Below are 14,927 nucleotides of genomic sequence, written 5' to 3'. Positions count from 1 at the left end.
TACAATATTGTAATTTGTGTTTCAACAATTTTTTGATTAATGTTTTGTTTCTGTTACACTATTATACATTAAAGTATAATAGTGTAACGGAAACAAAACAGGAAACAAAACATAAAAAAATTGCTCCCTTTTTTATTCGGGCTACTTAAATTTATTTTGGGCTACCAAAAACTGAAGAGTCCCTGCCCGAAGGGCTACCAGAGATTTTGAAATTTTGCGAGCCCTGTTTTCTTTTTCCTTTTTGTCTTTGCTTCTTGATAAAAGGGGACAAATATACTTGCCTACATATGCTATTCTACATGCTTTTAAACCATTTAAAATTACAGTTCAATGTCCAGCGATTCAATAATCGATGATCTCGATTATTTGATGACATTTATTTAACAATAACAATGTATTGAATAATGGCTTTAAACATTGTCAAAAATAGTATAAAATAGTGTGCAAATACTGAGAACAGTGCAAATGTTTGCAATATAAAGAATAAAATGTAAACATCTATGTTTAGTGAACTTTGCCATGTCGCTCTGTGGTGCAGCTACGACACCAAAGTTTACACACTATGTCTACTTGATCCACGTCTGACTCCGCGAACCCATAATGTTTCCACACCAATGAAGGGGTTTTTTTACCTTTCTTTTCAACCAACGGCAGTCACTCTCCTGTCCAAATAACTTCTGCTTAGCTTTCCGGGCTTCCCTCTGTTAGGCTACGTTCACACTGCAGGCGAAAGTGCATCAAATCCGATTTTTTCGCCCCTATGCGACCCGTATCCGATCTTGGTATGACAGTGTGAACGGCACAAATCCGATATTTTCAAATCCGATCTGGGTGACTTTCGTATGTGGTACTGAATCCGATACGTATCCGATGTTTTAGAAAGCGACTGCTGTGTGAACGGTCAAGTCGCATTAAATCCGTCTTTTACGTCACTGACACAAGACAGACGCCAATTATCAGCGCCGGAGAAGCGCCCGATAGGACATCGCAAACGATTTCCTACCATCCGGCGAAACTGTTGGGAAGACAACGTTGGAGAAATATGAACATTTTATTTTCACTGTATTTTCTGCACATTCTGACAGAAATCTGCAACTATCCTTTGAAGCACCGCTCCTCTAAAACAGCAAAAAGGATCATTATTAGGTCATCTACATAATTATGTAAATAACAAAATAACTTAAAGCAAAAATCTGGAAACATAAAGTCCGAAGTCTTTATATTAAGGGCAATCAGTCAAACAATACTGTTTGCTCTGGGTCTAAACGGAGCGAGTTGTGTGTGACATCTTCTTTTGCGCATGCGGGCCGCATTGAGCGTTCACACTAGAGCGCGTTTGATGTCGCATTTTATGTGTAGTGTGAACAAGCAGACAAAAAAATCGGATTTGATCAAAAAATCGGAATTGAGCATTAAGACCTGCAGTGTGAACGTAGCCTTAGCTCCTCTTAATTGTGTGTGTGACGCGTGTTCGAAATGTAGAGAGGTGCGCTCGATTTGCCACACGGAGCAGGGCGAGAGTAAAGCACGAGGTAGGTGCTAATAATCGGCTCAGTCATTTTTAATGATCGTTGAAAGCCCAGATCGTAATTTAGATTAAAATTCTATTAATTGAGCAGCCCTAGTCACATATTGATAGTGGTTCACCGATGCCAAAGACATATTCACACAGCTACATTTCCGAAAGAAAGCAAAAGCATTGACATATATTTTTCCTTCCTATGATAGCCCGACGGGCAGGGCAGGCATAGATTCTGGTAGCCGGACTGGAAAAATCGCCAGCCCCGGAACGTCGGGCTAGCGATTTTGCGAGCCCTGTGTTGGGTTCAAGGGATTTCTGCAAATGTGCGCAGGGTTAGTAAATCTAGTGTTGAAGTTAGCTCGGTGCTTACCTTTAGATGAGCCCACAAACCGAGAGAAACTCCGTGATGAAGCTGGAACTCTTTCCAAACAGGAAACAGGTCAGGGAGCAGAGACCCACGTGGTTCACGCTGATCTCAGCTACGATCCAGGAGACAAGGGTGTGCAGATCGATGCAGATATCGATCCAAACGTTGGTAGTGGTATATGATCGATACTTTAGTTTGTTTCTCTCCTGGAGGTTCACTATTTACTCACTGTGGATGAAAAAGCAGCTCTGTCTGTGTGAACACCTCTTCTTATGCGGCAGACGCACTTTGCTCCGCCCCCTTCTTCCTGCCCTGCTGGGATTTGTTACTGTGCCGTCACGTGACTCAGATGCGCTCAGAAGACGCATTTGGACTGCAGAGAGAGAGAAAGGGGAGCAACATGTGGAGATATTTTATGAATGTAAATGAAAATGCTGGAGAACAGCTGGAAGGCTGTCAAGCCACAGGGGACCACAACAAGCTGTAGAGTTCAGCTTATTTTTCACACCTCAGTTAAATGCTTTGACTGAAGTCTCACTGCACACACTCAAACTTAGTGTTTGTGTACACCTTGGTCATTATAACCTGACACTGATCAGTGCTGCTCTGACGACCACACTCACATCCATGTAATCATTTAACTGGGATGATCTGGATTTACTGCACAATGCTGAATGTGTCCTTACAGTACAGGGAATAACTCTCTCTGTGTTCCTGTAGAGAAACTCTGGGTTTGTGTGCTGACGAGCATCACTCACAGTATGATACAAAGGCTCACTCATACCTTTCCACACATGTGACAAATTCAAAAAGATGCTGAAACCTTTAGAACATCATAAACTACACATTGTTGTACTCTTTTAGGACGGAACAGCTTTCAGATTTATTTACTCTTAAAGGATAAAAGATGTTTTTAAGAATTTTGCATTCAAGAGGAGAATGTTTAAATAAGTCATGTAAATGAGAATTTCAAAGTTGGTGGCTGCAGTATATACAAATTGGTGTATCTCAAAAATAAAACTATGAAGACACTCAAAATTAATTTGGAAACTGTTTTATGCAACTTTTTTACATTTACAATTTTCAGGGATGAACCTCTGAAATTACTTTAACTAGAAATTTGTGTAAAAATACCACTATTGCAATTTATGTAGTTACTGATGACTTGATTCATACATATGATTAAAATTTGGGACATAATGGTTGTATTGATGTATAGCAACTTAAAATACTCCCAGAAATGGCACTACAACATGTAAAAATATAAAGATAAGCTCAGGCGGACTGGGTTCTTTAGTAGGTCTAAAGGGTCAAACTGCGTCCTCACATCATGAATATGAAGGGTTGTAGTGGGAGAAGGTGGTGTGAAATCCTCATAGCTGTGGAGTGAGGAGGGGGCTCCTGTGGGTGAAGTCTTTGATGGTGGTGATGGCTCTGTGCTGGTGGGAGTGGGGAGGTGGGGGGATGATGGACCAAAGTGTCTCTATTGTTGGGGAAGGTGGAGGTGTCAAGGCTGCTTGATGTCTCATCAAACCAGCAGTAAGAGTCGTTGAGGGTGTTGGCCAACAGCAGGTCGTCAGTGGAGTGGGGCTGTGTGCTTATATCCTTACTCTCATTTCCCTTAGCGTATCTGTAACATGCAACTTCTGTCGGTGCTGTGCTACTGGAAACTGAATTTCCATCACACTATATGTTGTGATGATCTCAGTTCAGTCATGGTGTGTTCTGCAATCCTGCTGGATTGTGTTCCAGTCCCATCGACTGTGTATGAGCGTACAAACACGCGTGTGGCGGGGATGAATCGGGATGTCTTGAGCCTCAGCATCACAAAACCAGGATGACCATAAATGTTTCTTGTCCTGTTGGATGATGATAAGACTGCGACATGGGATGCCACCTTTGGTCTAGCGATGAAGCAAAGCTCAGGAAGAAGTGTGATTAAATGGTAGCCACATGTGTGCTGCTGAGAAGGATGTACAGGTGTACCTGCTGCCAAATCAAAGCCTCCTCAGGTTAGTTGTAGCTGCAGAGCGCTGTAGGACTGAGACAGCTGAGGCATCAAATGTTTGATTTATATATATATATACATATATATATATACTGCTTACAGCAGTGAGCTTGAACTCTAGGTCAAAGATTAAAGTTGCAGTTATTTATATTTCCTATCACTGTAAATCTTCACTCAAAGACAAGTATCTTTGACAGTGTATATATAGATGTATTACATATATGAGACAAATATTGTTCGTCTAATATGTTGGCATTACTAAATTTGGCTCAATGCTTATATATGTGTGGAAGAAGCAAATGTACGAGCTGTGATAACTGTGTCTGATAGAATGAAGAGTAGACTGATATATGAAATATTCCTTTATTGGGTGAGAAAATCAGACCATGTCATAACTGCTTTAAGTCATACAGAATAGATATCAGAGCCTTAAACAGGCTGACTTCTGCTAAATGGGTCAAACTGGACAGAAAGTAAACAAACACATAACATCCTTATAGAATATGATGTAACACTATAGATCAACTTACCTCAGAATATATAAAGCATATAAACAATTACAGCAATATGATGCAACAAACACAGCAGTACTACTAATCCAAAACACTCAAAGCTTCATAGAACTGAAACAAACATTTATTTTTAGCTCCATTCTGCTGCTGATACATACTTTAGGTTTCTGAACATTAAACTTGTTTCTGCCTTTCATAGTGTGTAACTTGAAGGCCCTGAGTACTTTCTCCCACACTGAAAACACTGGAATGATAACATTATTTGAACATTACCTAATAAGACTGATTCAGGACAGACAATTAGTTATTTTAAACTTTCCTAGCAGTCCTTCACAAACAGGGAACAGTCTGTCTATTCTCTCCATCTGTCAGCTGCTGCTGGCTCTTCCTCCTCCTCCTCTTCCTCACACACTGCTGAGTTTGTCCTGGTGGATCATCAGGGGTGCAAAGCCTCACAGATGATGTGCAGCAGTGGGTCCCTCAGTCTGTCCTCACTCTGGACACTTGCAGTCGTCACACATGGAAATCAAATGTGTGATAAGCTGCAGGATTCAAACACAAGTGTAACTTATAAATACATGTTCATACTTTTATTCCACAATCAGAGAGAAAGAAACAGAGAGAGAGTGCAGGACAGACAGACAGGTGACAGTCTCAGGTGTATACACTGCTACAAAACAGCACAAGAGAAGGAGGATTTAGTGTTTGTGTTATTACGAGTGCTAAACAAGAAGAGTTCCAGATGGTACAGTGGACACATGTGTGACTCCTGTGATTAAAGCATCTTTCTTTCAGCTTAACGAGTGAACCGTCAGCTCGTTCAAACACACGTTAAAGTCCGTTTGGCTCGACACCACCTAACAGAGGCAGAGTACAAACATCACTAATGTCACATAACTTTGCCGACATTTGGCCAACAGTAATGTTTTAATGTTCTTCGTTATTAAACATTAGCACATAAATAAGTGACATAATATTCAGTACTTATTTTTGACAGTTCACTCTTAAGCCGCTCCCTTCTGCCGTTTGTTTCGGCAAAATGATCCAAACCCACACTGGTGCCCCGGGCCCTCTGAACACCACCAGTAGTCAACGGGTGAAGTGTCTTGCCCAAGAACACAACAACCGAGACTGTCCAAGCCGGGGCTTCCGATTACGAGGCGAACTCCCAACTCTTGAGCCACGATCGCCCCATATAAGCAGAAATCATATCGATCCAGAGGCACACTTATCAATTCAAGTAGACACAAACCTCAAGCTTATCAAATTTATTATCATGTAATTTATTAACCAACTGGATGAAAGATCAACCAAACATATTTGCAGAAAGTAACAAGGAATGAATATTGGGTAACAGTACTGAACATGTCCTGAGTGTGTTTGGATGTTAGTGTGCACGTGTGTGGGAGTTTTCTGTGAAAACAAACTTGTGTGACCTTTTTAACCTCCTAAGACCTGAACTCTTCCACGACATGCATTTTTAATTTCTCTTTGATATTTGGGCGTATTGGGGCCTGACGAATGCAAAAACAAAGAATTTCCAGATTTTTTTGTATACCTTATTTTTTTTAAGAAAAATGAGAGCCACAAATGAGGATATTCATTTGAAATTTTGATAGAACAGTAGCACTATAATGTCCTCGTAAGTGGATATCAGCCCCATGTAGAGCAAAATTGAGTATTTTGGTCAAAATAACCAAAAATGTGATGTCCACATATGTGGACGGCAGGTCCTAGGAGGTTAAAGCACTCACAGGTCACAATTTGTTTTGCTGTGCACTGGCAGCTGACGTCCCTGTATGTCAGTTCTTGGGAAATGAGAACTGCCTGATGTGTCCTCAGTGGATGGAACTGATGGCCCATCTTTAGCATCTCCTGAACTGCTTTCTCAACTGCTTCAAACAACTTGATTGCCATTTCTGCCTTTTCAGAATCAAAGAGACTTTATTAATCCCAGAGGGAATCTGAGTTGTCATAGCAGCTAATATACAACAATCATCAAGCACTCATATAAAATTGTGCCACACAGTAAACAGTTCTGCAGCATCTGAAATTTCCCGTTGCTGACAAGACAGTTGGTGCTATTTCTGTGCTGTCCTCTTGAGGGTTCATCCCACACCATCCAGTGGACCCTTCTGTGGCTCGCCGTTTCATGTCCCAGCAGTGAATACTAGTTTGAACAGTTCAGTAGAAAACATAAAACAATTCCCTCTCTGTCTCTATTGAAAGCATCACTGCAAAAGTGGATTGTGAATGTGCCCTCTGCATGTAATTGAGCACTGGTGACAAGTGCTGCCAGATTGCTGGTGGGCCCTTAAGTCTTGATGGGGACACTGTGCAGAAGGACGTTGGATGGGAGGATGTATGTATATAAAGCACATCTGTGTGCTGGTGTGATGCTCTGAAGTGGACTGCTTGTATCTCTGTGCTATATTTTCAGAGCTCATTTTCAGAGGTCAACATGAATCAAGTCTTCATGTGCTTTCAAGCCTCGTCTCTTTTTACTTTATTGTTACTCTGGATGTTTTGCCACTGGGGTCATTCTTGTGCTCCTAATCCACTACTGCCTGCTGGAGATAAGTCACTTGACTCTCTGCATTGTACTGGATGGAGACTGGGAAGAGAGATCCTTGCACTCAGAACATTCTCCGTACATGTTTTCTGTGTGATGGCTTTCACAAGATCATCCAGATCGACAGTGATCACTTTCAAGTGGTGAAACTTCTGCACAACAACCCAGATTCTCATGCATTTTGCACATATATGTGTCCCAATAAGTCTCGAGGGGTAACAAGGTGCAGTTCAGTTTCTTTTCTTTCCTTGATATTATGCTGTGTCTTTCTCCACCTTTGCATTGACTTCATATCAGTATTTATTTATATCACGAAACTGAACATAAATCTCAACAACTCGAGTAATTTCAACTGTAAAACTTAAAAATCAGGTAAATAGAGTAAAATCAACAAATATTCACATTAATAAATCATTTAATCCATTGACTCTACTCACTCCTGTAACTGGTACTCAGTCTACTCTTTATATGAGTAACAGGACTGAAAGTAATAGCAGTGAGTTTTTAGCATACAGTTTGCAATATAGCCACATGGCATCCTTGCTAGTATGAGGACAGTGACCACAATCTAATGATTTTCCCCAACATTTTATTTTTAAAATAATCAAATAACAACTATGATATAATTAAGGTAATGGGGCTGTATGTTGATATTCAGCCATAGTTAAAATATCAAATAAATGAGAAAACGTACTTTTGGTCTTTGCATGGCTTTTAAAAGATTCACCTTATGCAACTTCCTGTTGTGCATGTGACTTCTGCAATGTTCCACATTTTTTACACGGGATAATATGTTAGGGTAACAGGACTGGGTGAAAATGCACATTGTGAACCCGCGGTTTGATTCACACAGAGCGACTGTGTTTGTGAAAGTATGAGGGCTGGTGTGACAAAACCCACGACCCGACACTACGTGACATTACTAATGTGTGGGGGCGGAGCCAAGTTGCCATAAAGCGCGCGGTGCGTTCCAGTACTTTATTTTAGGAGAGTTCCCAACTGAGGGAGGCTCGTGACCCTGTGTTGCAGGTTAACTGTTAGATTTGTTTACAGACTCCACTCTGTGTGTTCATCGTGTGTGGATCCACAGATTGGTCGTTTTCACGAGCGGTCTTCTCAGTCTGTCAGCGTGTCTGCGGTTTGACATGATTAATGACCTCGGCAAAAAGAAAGTCTCCAGCTCTGTAAATCCACACACTATCAATATTATCTTTAGACGGCAGAAAACACAGTCTGAGGGGGCTGTAGTGACGTGCTAAGAAACTAACTCAACTAATTAGAAACTAAATAATTAGAAATATACTTAATCAGCAGTGGTGATGTTTTATATTCCCCATAAGATCTGGGGACCTTGGAAAGGTGTAACGAAGGGCCAGAGAAGAGAGTGGCTGTTAGTGAATCATCCAGCAGGTCGGTGTTGAAGTGTTGAGTTTTAGATGAAGCTGATTTTGTCTTTCAGATCAGGGAAGGAATACAGAAGTCAGGAGGTGGAGAAAAAGCAAAAAGGCAAAATCCAAGCAGAGTTCAGTTAAAAGCTGTGGAGCACAAAGATTACAGGGCAGCAAACAGAGGCTTTGAGACATGTTGTAGACAAAGGTGGGTTGATTGCACACAGGCCTGTTATGTTGTAAACTGTTGGGCTGACTGGAAAGGAAAAACTCAATGCATCATGGGAATCTCACTAAGGTCTAGCTGGACAAGCACAGAGATGAGTCCACTGTCAGAGGCCATAAGAAGATCATTTGTAACCTTCACTAAAGCTGTTTCTGTGCTGTGATGAGCTCTGAAACCTGACTGAAACTCTTCAAATAAGCCATTCCTCTGCAGATGATCTGTTAGCCGTTTGACAACTACTCAACTACTAGGATTTTTGAAATAAAAGGAAGGTTGGAGATTGGCCTATAATTAGCTAAGACTGCTGGGTCTAGAGATGCTTTTTGAGTAAAGGTTTAACTACAGCCAGCTTGAAGGCCTGTGGTACATAGCCGATTATTAGAGATAGGTTGATCATATTTAAGATTGAAGAATTAAATAATGGCAGGACTTCTTTGTTACAAGTAACGCGTTACTGCCCATCTCTGCCTGTTACTGATCAGGACCTGCTGTGTGTTTCCTGTCCACAGGTCTACAAAGAGTCGCAGCAGATATTTGACTTTTAGATCACATGTCTGTGAAGGTTCTCAGTCATCCAGGTCATCGTAGATTAAGGAGCTTGGAAAGAAAAGCGTCTGGACTTCTTGAGTTGCTTTAAGACGTTTCACCTCTCATCCGACAAGCTTCTTCAGTTCTAAGGATCAGTGGTGGAGAGTCCCAGATTTAAACCTAGTGGGAGTCCCCCCCCCAAAGGGGGACAAAGGACCCCCTGATGATCCTCTAACCTAATCACATGAGCCAAGGTTTGAAAGCGGGTGTGGGTCCTAATCAGCCAGAGTTTCGGGTGAGCTCATTGTGAAACCTGGCATGTGATTTCCTGAGGTCAGATGGCCCAGGATGTGAGTTGGCCTTAAGGCGTCTGGGAAGGGATCTCAAAACTGGATTATAGATGGCAGACAGTTGGTGTCGTAAACCACCGCCTCTGTTCGAAGATGGTCGCTCACTGTGGACGTAAATGGCTTCCTTCACTCCTCTTTCAAACCATCTGTCCTCTCTGTCCAAAATGTGAACGTTGGCATCCTCGAAAGAGTGACCTTTGTCCTTTAGATGCAGATGAACTGCTGAGTCTTGTCCCGTGGAGGTGGCTCTTCTATGTTGTGCCATGCGCTTGTGAAGTGGCTGTTTGGTCTCTCCGATGTAGAGGTCTGGGCATTCCTCGCTGCACTGTACAGCATACACCACATTGTTCAGTTTGTGTTTAGGAGTTTTGTCTTTAGGGTGAACCAGTTTCTGTCTGAGTGTGTTGCTGGGTCTGCACTGGGATGTCGTGTTTGCAGAAAACTCTCCTGAGTTTCTCTGATACACCGGCGACATAGGGGATGACAATGTTGTTACGTCTGTCTTTCTTATCCTCCCTCGCTGGTGTCTGATCTTCTTTTCTGTGCATCTTTGCTGACTTTATAAACGCCCAATTAGGATAGCCACATGTTTTAAGTGCTTCCTTTACATGTGTGTGTTCCTTCTTTTTCCCTTCAGGCTTAGAGGGAACATGTTCTGCTCGGTGGTGTAGGGTCCTGATTACTCCAAGTTTATGTTCCAGAGGGTGATGGGAGTCAAAGAGGAGGTACTGGTCTGTGTGTGTGGGCTTCCGGTAAACTTCAATGTTGAGGTTGCCATTCTCTTCAATGTGCACAGCGCAGTCCAGGAAAGGCAAACAGTTGTCCTTTGTGTCTTCCCTGGTGAACTTGATGTTTTTATCCACGGCGTTAATGTGCGCAGTGAAGGATTCCACTTCTTGTCTTTTGATTTTGACCCAGGTGTCGTCTACATATCTGTACCAGTGGCTGGGTACTCTCCCTTTAAAAGAGCCAAGAGCCTTTCTTTCCACTTCCTCCATGTAAAGGTTACAATAGGTGACACGGGGGAGCCCATGGCACAGCCATGTTTTTGTCTGTAGAAACCCCCGTTGTATTTGAAATATGTAGTGGTGAGGCAGAGGTCTAACAGTGTGCAAATCTGATTGGGTGTGAAGTTGGTCCTGTCTTCCAAGGAGCTGTCTTCTTGTAGTCGTTTTCTGACAGTCTCCACTGCCTCCGTGGTGGGTATGCAAGTGAAGAGAGAGACTACATCAAAGGTCAAAGGACACCATGGTTTCATCTGGGTCCAGGGTAAGTTTCTGGACCTTGTCAGTAAAGTCGGTGGAGTTCATGATGTGATGTGGGGTGTTTCCCACAAGAGGTGCTAGGACGGTTGCAAGGTGTTTCGCGATGTTGTAAGTGGCTGAGTTTATGCTACTGACAATGGGTCTGAGTGGGACACCTTCCTTATGGATCTTAGGAAGTCTGTAAATGAAGGGTATGGCATCCCCTGGGTAAAGGCGGTGATATGTGAGGCGGTGAATGACTTTGTCCCTTTCAAGGTCTTGAAGGCAAGCTATAACTTTCTTTTTGTAGCTGCTTGTGGGGTCTCGCTTTTAGGCTTCATAGGTATTGTTGTCACTGAGGAGAGTAGTGATCTTTGTGTGGTAATCTGTTGTGTTTAGGACCACGGTGCACCTTCCCTTATCTGCTGGTAATATAGTGATGTTGTGGTCTTTACTCAGGGAAGCGACGGCCTTCTTTTCTTGTAATGTGAGGTTAGACAGAGGGACTTTGGCACTGGAGAGGGTGCCTGAGACTTTTATCCTGATCTCTTCTGCTTCTGTCTGGGATAATTTGTTAATCCGTATGGCAGTTTCTGTGGCTGTGATGAGGTCCACTATGGGCAACTGTTGCGGAGAAATGGCAAAATTGAGTCCTTTGGCTAAAACCCTCTTTTCAGGTTCAGTGAGATTCCGGTCTGAAAAGTTCTTCACCCGTTTTTCTGACTGTCCTCAGGTGTGTGTTCTTCGCTAAGTTGTGTAGATTCAGACTGAGGGGTGAGGGTTTTCGAAAGTAAGGTGTGAAATTTCCTGCGTTGTCTTTCTTTTCCTTTAGAGTGTTGGGCCCGCTGAGCGTTGTCCACAAACTTGTAAACCTCTTCTAGAATAGGAGAGGGTAGAAGGGTTTCCAGTTCCAGTTTCCAGTTCCTCTTTTATACTCTATAAAAGAGTAAAAATTCCACACACATGAAACTCACCACTGTGTGAACATCACAGGGGAGAAATCGTTTCTCTGAGTCAGAGATGAGTGTCAGTAACACAAAAGTAACACTCAGTGTCATGCAGTGACTTTTACACAACCAGATCAGATGAACCAACTCACACTAAAACATGCATTTTGCTGCACTCTTTACACTTATTTCTTTTCTTTCTGCTCTTTTATATATTTTGTAAAACCACAAAAATATTTTATATCAGCAGCAATTTTCCTCAAACTGCTGCATCACAGCTTTCATGCTCTGACCTGCATGTGAAATGATATAAAAGCTCTTTATTAGTAACTTTTCCAACTTCTGGCAGGTTAATGTCTGAACTTTGGATTGAAACACAACCTTATTTACAAGAAATAACACCACTGTCTGTAATAAAGTGAATCCACCTAAACACCACCTGTGTGTGTGTGACTGCATTACACTCCCACTGCTGGGAACCTGAACAAGAACCAGAACAAAGTCTAAAATAGAAGCTGACAAACAGCTGCACCACCGAGTGACACTTTATTGATAAACTTCACAACAGGTTTCATGTTGTGACCTGTGGAGGTGAAAAGACACAAAACCTGTTTTACAGTTTTTGAGCTACAGGCAGGATTGAAACACACCTTAGTTAAAAGTCAAACAGCAACATTTGTCTCCTCCCCTCACGCCACTCAAGTGTTACAAACCAGGAAACAGGAAGTTCTTCGTCCTCAGTGAAGAGAGACGCACAGACGATCAGACTGAGTTCAGACCAAACTAGCAGCTTCCTCTGAGTGAGTCCAGCTACAGGAGAGAAAAGTGGAAAACTCCAACACTGCTGCTTCAAGCTGCTGACGCTCCACACACTGAATGTGAGTTTGAGCAAAAACATGACTCAAAGGAAGTTTCAGTGAAGGTAGTAGAGGAGGGAGGGGAGCCAGGACTGACTGTACTTCCTGTCTGCTGTTTTCAGCTTCACTCACAGACTCAATGGCTTCCAGATCAGAGGAGGATCTCTGCTGTCCGGTCTGTCAGGAGGTCTTCAGAGATCCTGTTCTTCTGTCATGTAGCCACAGCTTCTGTAAAGACTGTCTGAAGAGATGGTGGAGAGAGAGACCAACACACGAGTGTCCAGTTTGTAAGAGAAGATCTTCAGGGGATGAACCACCTTTAAGTCTGGCTTTAAAGAACCTGTGTGAGTCGTTCTTACAGGAGAGAGATCAGAGAGCTTCAGAGGCTCTCTGCAGTCTGCACTCTGAGAAACTCAAACTCTTCTGTCTGGACCATCAGCAGCCAGTGTGTGTCGTCTGCTGTGCCTCAGAAAATCACACCAATCACAGATTCAGACCCATCAATGAAGCTGCACAACAACACAAGAAGGAACTTCAGGAAACTCTGGAGCCCTTAAAGAAGAAGTTAAAGGTTTGTGAAGAAGTTCAAGTGAAGTTTGATCAAACAGCAGAACACATTAAGGTCCAGGCCCGACACACAGAGAGACAGATTAAGGAGCAGTTTAAGAAGCTTCACCAGTTTCTAGCAGAGGAAGAGGAGGCCAGGCTGGCTGCACTGAGGGAGGAAGAGGAGCAGAAGAGTGGGATGATGAAGGAGAAGATGGAGGCTCTGAGCAGAGAGATAGCAGCTCTTTCAGACACAGTCAGAGCCACAGAGGAGGAGCTGAGAGCTGAAGACGTCTCATTCCTGCACAACTACAAGGCTGCAGTGGAAAGAGTCCAGCGCTGCCCCCTGCTGGATGATCCACAGCTGCCCTCAGGAGCTCTGATAGACCAGGCCAAACACCTGGGCAACCTGACCTTCAACATCTGGAACAACATGAAGGACATGGTCTCCTACACTCCTCTCATTCTGGACCCAAACACTGCTGGTCCCGATCTCATCCTGTCTGAAGATCTCACCAGTGTGAGAGGAGGAGATGAACAGCAGCTTCCTGATAATCCAGAGAGGTTTGATGGATTAATCTGCTCTGTCCTGGGCTCTGAGGGCTTTAACTCAGGGACTCACAGCTGGGATGTTGAAGTTGGAGACAGTACATTGTGGATACTGGGTGTGTTAGCAGAGTCTGTGCAGAGGAAGGGAATCATACTGTCTGGATTGTGGACTATATGGTTTGATGGAAGTAAATACTCAGCATGTTCACCATCAACTCCTCTCACTGCTCTCTCTCTCTTCTTCCAGCAGAAGCTCCAGAGGATCAGAGTGAATCTGGACTGGAACAGAGGAAAGCTGTCGTTCTCTGATCCTGATACTAACATACACATACACACCTTCACACACACTTTCATTGACAGGATGTTTCCATATATTTGCACTGATGGTAAAGTGAAGGTGTTGCTGTTGAAGGTGTCAGTGTCAGTGGAGCAGATGAGTTGAGGATGATGATGTTTCTAATGTTGTTTCCTGTCAGTGAAGCTGTTAAACTGCAGCTGTCCTCCTGCTGCCTCGTTGTTCCAAAGCTCTTTGTTTCTCTTTTAGTTCTCACTGTTTCTTTCTGTTTCTGCTGTCCACCTTTTCACATGGAAAATCATTTCACTGTTTCTCACTGAATGACTCCCCAAACTAGATTTGAAATTCTATCAAGTTTCTAATCATTACAAGTGATTCATGTTTCTATTTGATGTGTGTAAATGGAGATGATTTAGTTTGCTGGGATATGGACTGACATGTGTTGAATGGGAGGAGCAGTTTGTTGTTGTCTTCTTGTCTGTTTATGACAACAATAAATATGTTGTTGAAACAATGATTCATGTTTAACTCCATATATGAAATGTTTCTGATCTTTGAATTCTGTTTGATTAAAGACTTTCTTCATGACACAAATGAGATTTCAGTGTATTAATAGAACTAAATAAGCTCAGAGTTGAAAGGCTGGAGTATTATGTACGTGCTTCACTGTCAGTATCTTCAGGGGGATTCAAAGGGAAACATCAAACTGCTGTAATGAGATAAACTAGTTGGGCTGAACACACTTATCTGCTGAAGCACCTCTGAACCACGACGCTCTCCCTGCATCTAAAAGCTGTTAGTCAGGATGAGATGCTGCTGTGATCGCTCACAATTTACCTGTGAGATCTTTGTAAATATTGTCTTTGTTTCTGAAGGAAACACCTTTAGTCTGTCTGCAAACAATTTGGGTCTCAGCGCAGCTGGGAATCAGCGCTATGCATGGCCTGCGATCTGGGGGAAGTGGCACAAACAATTAAACAAAAAACAAAAAGGGAGGTTAGTCCGCCCTCACACAA

General features: G+C 42.7%; 1 protein-coding gene across 1 annotated transcript; it reads left to right on the top strand.

Annotated features, from left to right (window-relative positions):
• Positions 1–12,559: 12,559 nt before the first annotated feature.
• On the top strand, positions 12,560–14,623 carry LOC134615954 (nuclear factor 7, ovary-like). Its single transcript, XM_063460642.1, has one exon. The coding sequence runs from the start codon at positions 12,661–12,663 to the stop codon at positions 14,056–14,058; it is 1,398 nt and encodes a 465-aa protein (XP_063316712.1). The 5' UTR covers positions 12,560–12,660; the 3' UTR covers positions 14,059–14,623.
• Positions 14,624–14,927: the final 304 nt, after the last annotated feature.

The sequence above is a fragment of the Pelmatolapia mariae genome, linkage group LG3_W (genome assembly GCF_036321145.2).
Source record: "Pelmatolapia mariae isolate MD_Pm_ZW linkage group LG3_W, Pm_UMD_F_2, whole genome shotgun sequence".
In the NCBI taxonomy this organism is placed as follows: domain Eukaryota; kingdom Metazoa; phylum Chordata; class Actinopteri; order Cichliformes; family Cichlidae; genus Pelmatolapia; species Pelmatolapia mariae.
Note: the sequence above shows the minus strand (reverse complement) of the source record. Positions and strands in the feature narration are given on the sequence as shown.

Coding starts and splice junctions, on each gene's coding strand:
- LOC134615954 (XM_063460642.1), top strand. CDS start 12,661: ATGGCTTCCAGATCAGAGGAGGATCTCTGCTGTCCGGTCTGTCAGGAG.